Source organism: Macaca thibetana, chromosome 14 (assembly GCF_024542745.1).
Source record: "Macaca thibetana thibetana isolate TM-01 chromosome 14, ASM2454274v1, whole genome shotgun sequence".
Classification (NCBI taxonomy): Eukaryota; Metazoa; Chordata; class Mammalia; order Primates; family Cercopithecidae; genus Macaca; species Macaca thibetana.
This window is the reverse complement of record NC_065591.1, coordinates 109,217,381-109,230,273: the sequence shown is the minus strand read 5'-3', so window position 1 is coordinate 109,230,273 and position 12,893 is coordinate 109,217,381. Positions and strand designations below refer to the sequence as shown.

Here is a 12,893-nt window from a genome sequence, read left to right as displayed (position 1 = left end):
CCCTGCAGAAGAGTCAGCCCTCTCCCAGGCCAAGAACAAGATGGCAGCAAGACAGGAGAGCAAGCCAGACCTCCTCAGCCTCTGAGCCCAACTGCTGGCCTCCTCCAGCTCCCATCCTGCTCAAACCCTAGGGTGCCAGAGTCCTTGGCAAGACCCAGGCGATGCCAACCCCCAGGGCCAAACAGGAGGCCAAGCTCCCTGCTGCCCTCCTCACTTCCTTCCCTTCCCCTGCCGCACTCCAGAGCCCCCCGACCCCCCAGAGCTGGAGATCCGGGAGGTGAAGGCCCGGAGCATGAACCTGCGCTGGACCCAGCGATTCGACGGGAACAGCATCATCACAGGCTTCGACATCGAATATAAGAACAAATCAGGTAGGTGCTGGACCAGGAGGGTGACAGCATGGCCTGCCATGGCCCCTTGTGCCACGTGCCCTGCCTGTGCCCTCTGGGGGGCAGCCCCTGAGCCTCAGGGCTGCCCATCCAAGCCAGACACACAAGCACCCACCAGTGCACAAGCCGCTGTGGCTTCTGAAGGGAGGGACACTGGCCGGGCTAGGAGTCTAGGTGGAAGATGGAGACCCCCAGTTGATGGGTAGTGATGTCAGCTCCTTTCCAGGACTGTCCCTGGGCCAGGGTTCCCAAGGGTGGTCCGATTTGAAGCCGTGTAAGGGCACTGAACCCAGGGCTGTGGGCTGTCTCTGGCATCAGAAGCATCACGGGTTTGGCCAGGTCATATGGGTGCTCCTGGTCTGGGGTGAAGAGGATGATTGGAGATCAGAGAGCTGGTCCTAAGAATGGTCCCCACAAGTGGGTCATGGGGGGACAGGAGACCCTGGAAAAGCTTGGACCTAAATTTCCTCTAAGAGCCCTTCCTAGCTGGGTGCAGTGGCTCACGCCTGTAATCCCAGCACTTTGGGAGGCTGACACAAGTGGATCACCTGAGGTCAGGAGTTCGAGACCAGTCTGGTCAACATGGTGAAACTCCATCTCTACTAAAAATATAAAAATTAGCCAGGCGTGGTGGCACGCCCCTGTAATCCCAGCTACTCAGAAGGCTGAGGCAGGAGAATTGCTTGAACCCGGGAGGCGGAGGTTGCAGTGAACTGAGATCGTGCCATTGCACTCCAGCCTAGGCAACAGAGGGAGAGTCTATCTCGAAAAAATAAAAATAAAAAAAATAGCCCTTCCCAGAGCCCTCCTCTCAGACCCCAGCTGGCTGCTGTGCAGCCGCCCCGCCACTGTGAGGCACTGTGGGGCACCATGAGCATCCTGCATCTGGGGACACTGTCATAGGTCCCATGGTCAGGTGGCAGGAATGGCAAGGAGGGGCCTCAGTGGGGAACAGAGTGCACCTGAGTGGCTTCACAGCAGGGTGAGAAGAAAGCAGGTGTCTCACTCTGGATCCTTTGTACCTTTTGAATTTGATACCATAAGCCTGTATTCACTCCTCAAAATAATTACAAATTAAATTAATTACAAATAAAGCATAGAAAAGAGTAGAGTCTAGATGACTCAATCTTCCTCAGTCTCCTTCCCCCACCAGCTCAACTCCTCTTGTGGGTCCTTGCTTAGATGGAAGGTTTCGTTTTCTCCTGAAGCTTCCAGACCCTTCTTCTCCCACTTAGCATGTCAGTGGCCATTGGCTGGCCGGCTGTCCTCTCCTCTCAATTGGCCAAGTCCTGTTCCCTTTGCATTTCCAGCACCCGGCGCAGGGCCCGGCCACATGGTAGATGCTCAGCAAGCGTTGGCGAGTGAGTTGAAGTGGGACATGTGAAAGCGAATCTCTGAGCTGCATTCACCACTTGAGAAGCCACTGTGTCTGGGACCCTGGGCCAGTCATCTTTGATACATATGTCTACAGAGACAAACCCTATTCTCAGACGCTTCTGGTCTAGTTGCTGTCAGCCACCCAGGAGTTCAACCTGAGTGCAGGAGGGCCGCAGATCTAAGGAGGGGCTTGAGCCAAGAGGGGTTGTCTAGGAAGGCATCTGTCTGGTCCCCTGTAGATGCTGCACTGAGATGGGTCTTGGGTACTAAAAGGCAACAGGCCAAGATTTTGAGAAAGTGAAGGACAGAGACCAAGTGAGGGTGCAATGTACACCAGGAAGTGGCCTATGATCTAGCACAGGGCTCATAGATGCAATTCATGGGCAATAAATCTACAAAGGTGCTTTGGGGCCAGGTTGGGAGGGAAGCATCTGGGTTGAGCTTTCACTTTGCTGGGGAAGGTCATTGAGAGCCACTAACAATGTCTGAGCTCCCGGGGGAGACTTGAGCAAACATAGTGCCTTAGAAGAATGAATGTGAGTGGAAGAAATTGATATCCAGGAGAAAAGAAAGGAGGCCATTGCAGCCCTGCAGCTGGGGAAATGTGATCAGGCAAAGGGACAGAAGGGCTGACTGTGTCCAGGTCACATCTCAGGGCTCCCTGAGATTGGGCACAGGCCACCCAGGAGTAAACAGGAAGGGCTGGGTCCAGAGGGTGACATCGCACATGGCATTGCACACCGCCTCCCTGCCGGCACACATCTGGAATGGGAGGTGGATGCCTGGGCTGTCGCTCGCGCCCCTCCCCCTGTTCCTTCCCCCCAGGCTGCCCTGATGCCCGTTGCCCCTCCAGTGACCAGTCTCTAATGTGTGGGAGCCTCTCCTGGGGCACCACTCAGCAGGGGCAACGTGGAGAACATCACACATCTGGAGAGCAAGGCAGAAGGCAAGGTGGAAAGGGAAGATGCTATTCTTAGAGCACATCCATGTCTTCCCCTTCTGGCTCCCTGCAGGATGAGGAATTGCGGTAGACCACCCCAGCTAGGAATGCCAGGATGGGTGGGGAGGGTAGAGAGAGGGATGATGAAAGCTCAACTTCAGTCTCTGTCTACCACAAGGGCTTTGCACTCTTAAAGAACTAAGTCACAGGACCCAGGGCACTGAGAAGGCAGCCGGTCCTTTCCACACCTTTGGGTGGGATGGCTCCAGCACAGCCCACCCAGACAGGCATCTGTCACATCCTGGCATTTAGGAACAAGAGTGCCATGAAAACTGCAGTGTGCTATCATTGGAGGCAGGCAGAGACCCTGGGCACGGCACAGCTTCCCCATCTGTGAAGTGGGGGCGGTGATGCCTACCTCATGGGATTGTTTAGAGGATTAGAGAGAACGCATCTGTGATAGCACAGGGCTAGAGCAAACTTTTAATAAATGTAAGTTCCTCTGTCTCTTCTAACTCAAATACCTCGTGCAGCAATTTATAGTCCTGTGGGACTTGCAGTCTAAAATATATGTGTCTGTCAGTCAGCCACATGTACTGAGTGCCAATATTTTTTTGCAGAATCATGCACCAGCCATGTGGTAGAGAAAGAAAAAGAAATAGGAGACAGAATGTTGCCCTTGGAGCTTACAATGCAGTTGGAGTGAGAATATACACATACACACAGACACACACACACACACACACACACACACACACACTTTCAGAACCATTACAAAGCACTATCCAATCAAGTGTAATATGCCACAAACTGTATTAGGTGAGAACTGGAAAAGGTATCCAAGGGAACAGAGGATGACTCAAAGAAAGGAGGGGGTGTGCACACGCGCGCATGTGTGTGTGTGTGTGTGTGTCTAAGGACAGCTTCCTGCACCTGTGGACTAGTGGAACAAGAACCATTGACAAAGCTGAAGACTTGGGCAGACCAAGTGTCAGAGCTGCATGATCTTTAGTGAGCACTTGACATCTTGGGGCATCTCCTTATGTATAAAATGGAGACAGTAACATTTCATTCTCAGCGTGGCCGTGAGGATTTGGGGAGGGTGATGACGTACATGGAGGTGCCTAGCACCCAGCCTGGCACATGGTAACCTCCCACAGGTCCCTGTCCTTTGTCTCTGCTTCCCCTCTCCCCTTCCCCCTGCCCCAGGCCACACCCATCCTGGGTCCTGACCATCGGCTCCCGACCTTCTTTGCCCCAACTGTGCCTTTGCCAGGATTCCTGCCATATTGCTCATCATGCTAATTTTCCAAGAGAAATTACCGAGTCTGCCCTTTCTAAGCCATCCCACTCATGCTGACTTCTCCTGGCCCCAGGCAGCAGAGTAATAATACATGAATGCCAAATGATAAATAGCACCATCCACACAAATCTATCAGATGGCGCTGTGCAGATTTAAAAATGCAGACACCACATTTCACCCCTGTTCACCAAGCACAGAGCAAGGATGGGTTCTTTGAGGATGGCCCTCCCCTACACCAGCCTCAGAGCACAAGCTGGTGTAGGGGCTGTGCCGGCCACCGTGGGATGAGCTGGCCTGGTGTGGCATGGTGTTCTGTGGGAGCTGGAGTGTGGCTGTCAGAGGGACTGGTGTTGGGATGTCGTGAGCTGTCGTTGTGACACAAGAAGCCTCTTCTCCATGCTGTGAAGAGATTGTCATAGGGGTCTCAAAGGCGTGATCCAAGGAGAAAATTAGAGATGCAGAATGGATGTGCTTCCTGAGCCCAGGCAGCTAAACGCTGCAGATGTGGCTTTTCTCCAAGCTGCGTCCCCTCTACAGTGAATGTATCTCCTGAAAAACCAAAGATTCCCAGTCCCCTCTCAGCAAGCAGCCCATAGAGCAGAAGGCACTGACATCTCCCCAGCCGCTTCCTTATTTTAAGAATATTTTGCATCATAAACCCTTTGATGAAGAAAGGGAGAGAGAGCCCTTAATGAAATATGTTAATCTGGGTAAGCCAGGCTCATATGAAAGGGAATATTAAATGAGACAACATTCACCAAAGCCAGCTCAGTACTCCAAGAACTGAAAAGGAAAAGGAAGAAAATAGGGCCCCTGGTCTCAGCTATTCAGGGTCAGGGAGACGACAGTGATCAAGTTTAGCAGATCAGCCAGAGACCTCCAGATCTGACTCTGGTGCATTAGCCTGGAAAGGTTGTGGAGAGGGAGCTATTTTGTGCTAACACCAAAGATGGTTTGGGAACACAAGGTCAAATCCACCTGCAAACTATGGGCGGCAAAAGCAGAAAAAAAAGGAGTTGTTCTCCGGGACACTCCCCCGCCCAACCTTCCTGTGATTTGCAGCTGAGCAAGGCAAGGAGGGGATTGGCAAAGACTACACTGTGGCCACAGAGTGCAGAGGAACTCCAAGTCCCAAATAAAGGGGAAAAACAGTGGCTCTGGTTTAAACTCAACAGCACATTTTAAGGGCCCAACACATGTGAAATTGGGGAGAGGACCAAAGTTTTAGACATGGCTCCTGACTGCAGGGAGCTTAGCATCTCCTTGGGCAGTTACCACCAAACAGTGAACCCTTGAAAGAAGATACTGTGGACTGAGGAGGGGCTCTAAATGCTGGAAGGGTTCAGAGGAGAAGAACAGAAAAAGATAAGGCTTGGGAGGTGAGCAGGAGCCAGATGTTGCAGGGCCTTGGTCAGGTTGTGAGATTTTACCTTTATCCTGAGAACAAGGAACAACTATTGAAGAATTTTATATAAGGGAATAGCAGTATCAGATTTGTGTTTTGAGAAGGCCACTCTCAGGGCCAAGATGGAATGCTCGTCTGTAAGAGGAGCTCGATTGTATTTGTAGAGTGGATGATGGCTGCAGTGTGGAGAACAGATGAAAGAAACAGGGTGCACTGAGCACGTGGAGGGCTAGGGAACAGGCCATTTCCCTGGTCTAAGGAGGGATGATGGTGGCTGAGCCTGAGGTAGCAATGGAGAGGGAGGGAAGTGGGAGGATTCAAGAACGACACAGAACACAAAAGTTATCCCACTTGATAGGGAGAGAGAGAGAAGGAAGAGTGAATAAATTAATAATGGTGGTGCCATTCGAGATGGAATCCAGGAAGTTGCTGGGTAAACAGGGTGTATGGTCAAGAGTTCTGTCTTGGACAGGTTGAGTTTGAGGTATCTATGAAACGTCCAAGATAAGCCGTCAACTAAAAAGCTGGCTATAAGGTCTGGAGTCTGAAGGAGAGGCCCAGGCTGGATATTAATCTGGTAGGTATCTGTGCAGAGATGAAAATCGAATGCATGGTTGGCAAAAGTGCATGGCAAGAAAGAAGGAAGCCTCGGGTGGAGTCTTGAAGAACTCAAACCATTCCTGGTAGGGTAGAGGAGGATGCATCTGCACAGAGACAGAGAGAAACTGGCCCCAGAGATAAGCAAAAGGCCAGAGAGTGTTTTATTAGGAAGCCAAGGGGAGAGTGTTTCCTGAAGGAAGAGAGGTCCAAGTGTTGAACACACCCAAGAAACCAGGTGGGAAATTGGGTTTGGTGCCGCGAGGGTCACCTCTGCTGTGGAGATGGAGCACTGATGCCGCAGGAGGATGTGAGGAGTAAATGGTGAGCATTTAAATTGCCCGATGCTGCACCTGGCACACCACAGGTGCTCGGTAAATATTAGCGCCTCTTCTCCAGACACACCGCCCCAGTGTCCTCCCTCTGCCTGCACTCATCAAAAATGAATGCACTGACTTGTGCTCCCTCTCCCTCTCCTACAAACATGGGCACATCAGATGTGACTTACGAGCTGGTGCCAGCTCCCAGGATGCCACAGAGAGAAGGGAGCACCTGCCTCCACATGACTAGCCTGTTCTGTCCCAAACCCACAGGCCAGTGCCCACAGCAGGTAGGAGCCTGCATATTTGCAATTCCAGCCTAACCTGCCAGCCACAAAATGACCCTCCTGTAGTTAGGGTGTTTTCAAATACAACGAGTTTTTGAGCAGCAACTGCCTGCCATTTTGTTTCTTTGGCTCATGAAACCAAAGAATTAAATGCAAAACTACAGATGGGGAGCTGGGCCAGTGCCCTTCACAGATGCTAAGCCTGAGCAGCTATAAGTGGTGTTATGCAAACCATCAAGATCTCAACTAACCAGAAATTGGGGGCCTGGGACAGTGTCTTCTAGGGAACTAGTTCTCCTGATTTATCAGGCATTAGATTTTTTGTTTTGTTTTGTTTTGTTGTTGTTGTTGTTTTTCATTTTTGAGATGGAGTCTTGCTCTGTTGCCCAGGGTAGAGTATAGTGGCATGATCTCGGCTCACTGCAACCTCCGCCTCCCGGATTCAAGCAATTCTCCTGTCTCAGCCTCCTGAGTAGCTGGGACTACAGACACCCACCACCATGCCCAGCTAATTTTTGTATTTTTAGGAGAGACAGGGTTTCACCATATTGTCCCAGCTGGTCTCAAACTCCTGACCTCAAATGATCCACCCGCCTCGGCCTCCCAAAGTGCTGGGATTACAGGCATCAGCCACTGCGCCTGGCCTATCAGGCATTAGTTTTAACCAAAAAAACTTTTTTTAGTCTTTCTAGAATGTGCTAGCCTCCTTTCCTGATTTAGAATTTAAACTGTGGTGAATACAACTTAATCTTTTCTATGGAGAATTTTTCATGATACTCTTCTGTGGATTTAAAGGCATAGAAAATTAGATGGAATAGTGACATCTGGACTTGCCCTGGGAACATTTTTCAGCCCTGCTATCAGCTTGTTTCCTTGTGCTTTGCCTTTTTTTCTTTTCAAAGTAAGGTGCAAAAACAGTTATTTGGTTAAGAATCCCGGGTATGGAAGGTCCTAGCTGAGGCACTGTTAATTGCAACCCCTTCCATTTCCTCTGGAGACCCCTAATAGGTGCGCAGCAAACATATATTGAACAAATGACTGGATTCCTCTAGAGTTGCAGGGTGTTCATCGTCACAGTATCGGTCTAGGCACTGTTTAGTCACACCTGAATGGCATTTATCTGGTATTTTCTACCCCCTACAATTTTGCTAAACATCAGCCCTGAGATAGACTACCAGTCTCCCTGGATAAATCGTGAACATGTTAATCTCTTTGGTGGCCCCTAACCCTAATGACTCAGAAACCATCCCCCTGTTGATGAAGGAAAGAGGGTAGGGTTTGGGCTGGGGACTCTGGTACTTGGCCTGTCCCCCTCAACCCCGACGTATAACACTCAAGTTCATCACCTCACAAGTGCACAAGGAAAAGAAATACAGAAGCACACACAAAAGGAGGAGAAAGGGAGAGGAGACTTAGCCTCCTGCTTCACATGGGGGCCACTGGGTAAATGGGGGGTGTCACCATTAGACCAGGTCACCGATGTGAGGAGAGACCCAGGAAGAAGGGCACTGGTCAGTCAAACCCTCAGGGATAGCAAGCAGATGGTGATCTTGGCAGGGACCTTGGGGAACGTCTCGTCTGACCTCTGCCTGAAGTTTGAGCTTACAGGCTGGCCAGTGGCAGAGGAGAGTCAGGCTTCTCCCAAGCTGGAGCTGCATGGGACAGACCCCTTGCACCCTCTGTGAAGTTGTTCAGGCCTGTGCCCTCTCTGCAGTCTGTGTGAGCTGGACCCCTCGGAGCATCCAACTTAAGATTGGGCTGTGCTGGAACTTCAGGCTGGGAAAGGGTCCTGGAGTCTGCCTGGCTGTGCTCTGACATAGGTGCCTTCTCTCCAGATTCCTGGGACTTCAAGCAGTCCACACGCAACATCTCCCCCACCATCAACCAGGCCAACATCGTGGACTTGCACCCAGCATCCGTGTACAGCATCCGCATGTACTCCTTCAACAAGATTGGCCGCAGTGAACCGAGCAAGGAACTCACCATCAGCACCGAGGAGGCCGGTGAGCACCTCGCCCAGCCTGCCCTGCCCGTGGCCTCAGGGATCAGGGACACCAGGGGCCTACAGCGATCCTGTTAATTGGCAATGAGCTTGCAGTTAGAGAGGGTGGGGTGGGGAAAAGCATCCTAACAGATGTTTGTGTCCACCTCTGAATCATCGGAGGCTCTTCTGTTTGACCCTTTTCCAGGCTAGGTTCTAAATGCTGGGTTTGGGGGAGCTATCTGTGGTTCTGCCCCCACTCCCCTGGCCCCAGCATCTGGAAAGATCTATCTACAAAAGATGGGGTACTAGGGCCTGGATCATTTTCTATGACCCTCATCATAGAGTTCTCTTGAAAGTTTAAACAAGATTTCTCTTGCTATGTTTTCTTTTATTATCATATAATACAAAATAATGCAGAGAAGGCCGGGGAGCTGTGGCTTATGCCTGTAATTCCACCACTTTGGGAGGCCAAGGTGGTTGGATCATCTGAGGTCAGGAGTATGAGACCAGCCTGGCCAACTTGGCAAAACCCTGTCTCGACTAAAAATACAAAAATTAGCCAGGCGTGGTGGCACATGCCTGTAGTTCCAGCTACTCAGGAGGCTGAGGCAGGAGACTCGCTTGAACCTGGGAGGCAGAGGTTGCAGTGAGCCAAGATCACACCACTGCACTCCAGCCTGGGCAACAGAGCAAGACTCCATCTCAAAAAAAAATGCAGAAAAATACACATAACATATATGTGCAGTTTTATAAACAAGCATAAGGTAAACAATGAGTAATTAGTATAACCAACGCTCATTATCAATTAGCCAGCATGCCGGAAGTCCCCCATGTACCCCTTTCTGGTCATAACACCACCCCTCCCCTTGAAGTAATCAGTATCCTGACTTTCATGATACTAATTTTCATGCTTTTCTTTTTTGTACTGTTACCACAGTGTATATGCAATAAAATGTATAATTTAGTTTTCCCTATTTTCCAGTAGAATGTATTCATGACATCATACTTCATATATTCTTCTGTATCTTGCTTGTTTTGATCAATATTACTTTTGCAAGCTTCATTCATATCATTAGCATAGCTATGCTTTTTCAGTGCTGTATAGTATTCCATTATATGACTATACCACAGTGGGTTTGTCCATTCTACTGTAGATGGACATTTAGGTTGTTTGTAGCTTGGAGCTATTACAAAAATGCTGCTGTAAGCATTCTTGTATGCTAGTGTACCGGTTCATGAGTTTCTCTAGGGGATATAAACAGTTGTAGAATTACAGAGTCATCAAACAGGGAAATACTTCTACCCTTAACAAAAAATGCTAGAATGTTTTCTAAAGTGTTATACCAATTTTCTCTCCCATGATCAGAGGATAAGAGTTCCTGCCACTAGACATTCTTGTATGAAGTAGACACTTCATACTCTTCAACTTTTAAAAACTTTTGCCATCCTACTGCATGTACAGTAGTATCTTATTATCATTGTTTGCTATATTTTCAGCAAATTATGGAGAATGAAGAGGAAATTGAAACCCTAGATACTTTCAGGGGAACTCAAACAAAAGTTCTCTGCTATCTGCATCTGCGCTTAGTCTTCTCCCCAGGAGCCCTCCTGCTCAGGAGAATGGGTGTGGGAACATAAAACCCCTTCCTCTTCCAGGTCTTGACTTGTAATGTTTCTCCTCCCCCCTACCCTGCTCAGCTCCTGATGGGCCCCCCATGGACGTTACCTTGCAGCCAGTGACTTCACAGAGCATCCAGGTGACCTGGAAGGTAAGTGTGTCTAAGGGATCTCCCCTGGAATGCCCCCTTGCCTCCTCTCTCCTCAATCCAGGACGGAAGCTCCCAGCAGGCTTGCTAGTCTCCAGTCTTATATGATGCTCAGGCCTGTTTTGTCACTAAACTTAGTGAGATTTGAGGGGTAGAAGGAGAGGGAGGCAAAGGGCAGGTCCCCCCGGCCCAATAACCCCCACTTCCCTCTCCTCCCTGGTTCTCTGATGGGAGTCTCTGCCTGGGGTGGAATGAAAAACTTGCAGTGCCAAGGAGGGAAGATGGTTCCTCAGCCGTGCTGGCCCATCCTCCAAACCCCACATGTTGTAATAAGGTTGGAAGTAGATTTGATTCTATGCCAAGTTCCTCCTCTCTAACATCAGGATGAAAGTAACTGCCCTCCCTACCTCTGAGGGTGGGGGAACTGTGGAGAAAAGAGACCAGTATGTGCTATGTGCTACAGCCGTTTCTAAGGGCAAAGACCTGTGAAATATAGAGGGGGTGACTGAAGCATCTGTCACTTAAAGAAAATCTTAGGGGAGATTCCACAGCTGGGCAGGGAAACAGAACAGAATGACCTTGCGCAGGACTCAGAAATGCTTCCCTGAGCAGCTTCTGGCCCTACCACCAAACCCCTCCAGGGGCACAGAAGGGCTGGCAATCCAGGGACTTCCTGTCTCACTACATCCTCCAGTCTCCAAGTGCTTTCTCTTTACCAACTTATCTGACCCTCTCCTCATTCCTGGGGAGCAGCTAGAGAAGGCACTTTTATCCCCTTCCACCAGAGGACGCCATGGAGACAAGACGTGAGATGGTCTGCCTAGCAGAGACAGAGCTGGGACTGCAACACAGTGTCTGCAGCCCCAGTCAGCCTTCCCTCCACAGCCACTGCACAGGGCTGTGGATCATAGAGCATTCTCAGGGCTGTCTGTGTTCTTCCTGGAGCTTTCCCATCTTAACAGTGGGGCTCGGGGGCTGCCTGTCTTCATTAGGGACCAGTTATCCGTGGTGACTTTCTGACTCTTCTCCTTATAGGAAAAGCCCAGGTGCTTGAGTCCTTCTTCTGGGCTCTTTAGAAAGGTAGACTTGAGAATGAGAGGGATTCAGAAGGACCTGGTGATATTTTTCCTAAGACCATGTGCACACACACTCACACTCACACACATAGCAGCAGCCCAGTTCCTTCCCTCCCAGAGGCATGACCAAGAAGAAAGTGAGGTAGGGCTGGGCGGTTGGTCCTTCCTGGAGGCAGCCCACCTAGTGGATACCTGGAGCCAGGGTTCCTCTCCAGATTCAGATCTGGGTTCCAGGGCTCTCCTCAGAAATTGGGGTGAGGCCTGGCATCCAATCCCAAACTCTTGGCTGTGTCCTGGCAGTGGACCTGTATCCTAGAAATACTCCAAGGCAGCCAGGAGGTGGGGGCAGGGATGAATAAATATGTAAAATACTGAAACGTCGGGCTACAAAGCTCTGACCCACAGGTCGATAAAAATTTGGAATCAGATTTATTTCTCCAAAGTCTCATAATGAAAAATAAAATTGATTAGAAAGTTAGAACTTCAGAATGAACCAGATGGTCAATAAATTTTGGACTGACTTCTCAGGGGATTTTTTTTTTAACATTGAGAAACAGATTAATGAAAAATAAAGATTCACTTGAAGATAAGTCACTTCATTTTAAGGCCCTTTCCACGAGATGGATCGCCCTTGCTTTATGACATAAATTTGCAATCAGCCCTATTGATTTCTTAATGCCAGAGAAATATTGTTAAGATTGATTTAAATCCTGACTGTGGCTCTTTGGAGAGGCGGGGGACAGAGAAAGAGAGAAGAGATGGAGAAGGAGAGAAAAAAAGAGAGAGGAAGGAGGGAGGAAGGATCTGTGAAGATTTGTATAAATATGTGAATCTATCTGGATGGATGGATTGGGGTGCGCCTGCATGCCTGTCTGAGGCCTGTCAGTATATGCTGATGTGGCCACGTATGCAGGTATATATCATGGTATACATAGCTCTGGGCGTGTAGGCAATCTGTGGCATAGTATAATGATGTTCAATGTGTGTCAGTATAGATATACCTACATGAAATGTGAGAATGGGTGTCGATGTGAAGATACATTTATATCCATAAAGGGTGTCTGTGTGTGTGTGTGTGCACGTGTGCATAGACATACATGTGTAGATACAAGACCCAAATGTAAAAATGTGTCCACTTGCAGACCAGCAAGCAGGACTGTCCAAGTGCAGAGAGAAATATTGTCCAAGCAGCAACAAAGAATCAAGTCAATTAAACACACACACACAGACACACACCTATTTAGTGAGTTCAAAACAATTATGTTAAATTTAAAACTTCATTTTGTTGAGTTAACAGTGAGCTTTAAAATGCAGTTCATTTAAAACATTCATTGACTAGAAAAAAAAACAGTAGGGCTGTTTTACTAACTTAATTGTTTTTGATCTCACTATTTTTTAGTACAATAAAAGGTGGGCTTTTAAATTAACTTCATTGTCTTTAAAACCCTG

General features: G+C 49.1%; 1 protein-coding gene across 1 annotated transcript in view; it reads left to right on the top strand.

Moving 5' to 3' along the window:
* The window catches only part of DSCAML1 (DS cell adhesion molecule like 1), a 367,270-nt gene that overhangs the window by 314,047 nt on the left and 40,330 nt on the right, over nucleotides 1–12,893 (top strand). Inside the window, exons 14-16 of the mRNA XM_050758358.1 lie at nucleotides 243–371; nucleotides 8,454–8,621; nucleotides 10,301–10,371. Coding sequence (XP_050614315.1) covers nucleotides 243–371; nucleotides 8,454–8,621; nucleotides 10,301–10,371 — 368 coding nt within the window. The remainder of the gene's footprint in view (nucleotides 1–242; nucleotides 372–8,453; nucleotides 8,622–10,300; nucleotides 10,372–12,893) is intronic.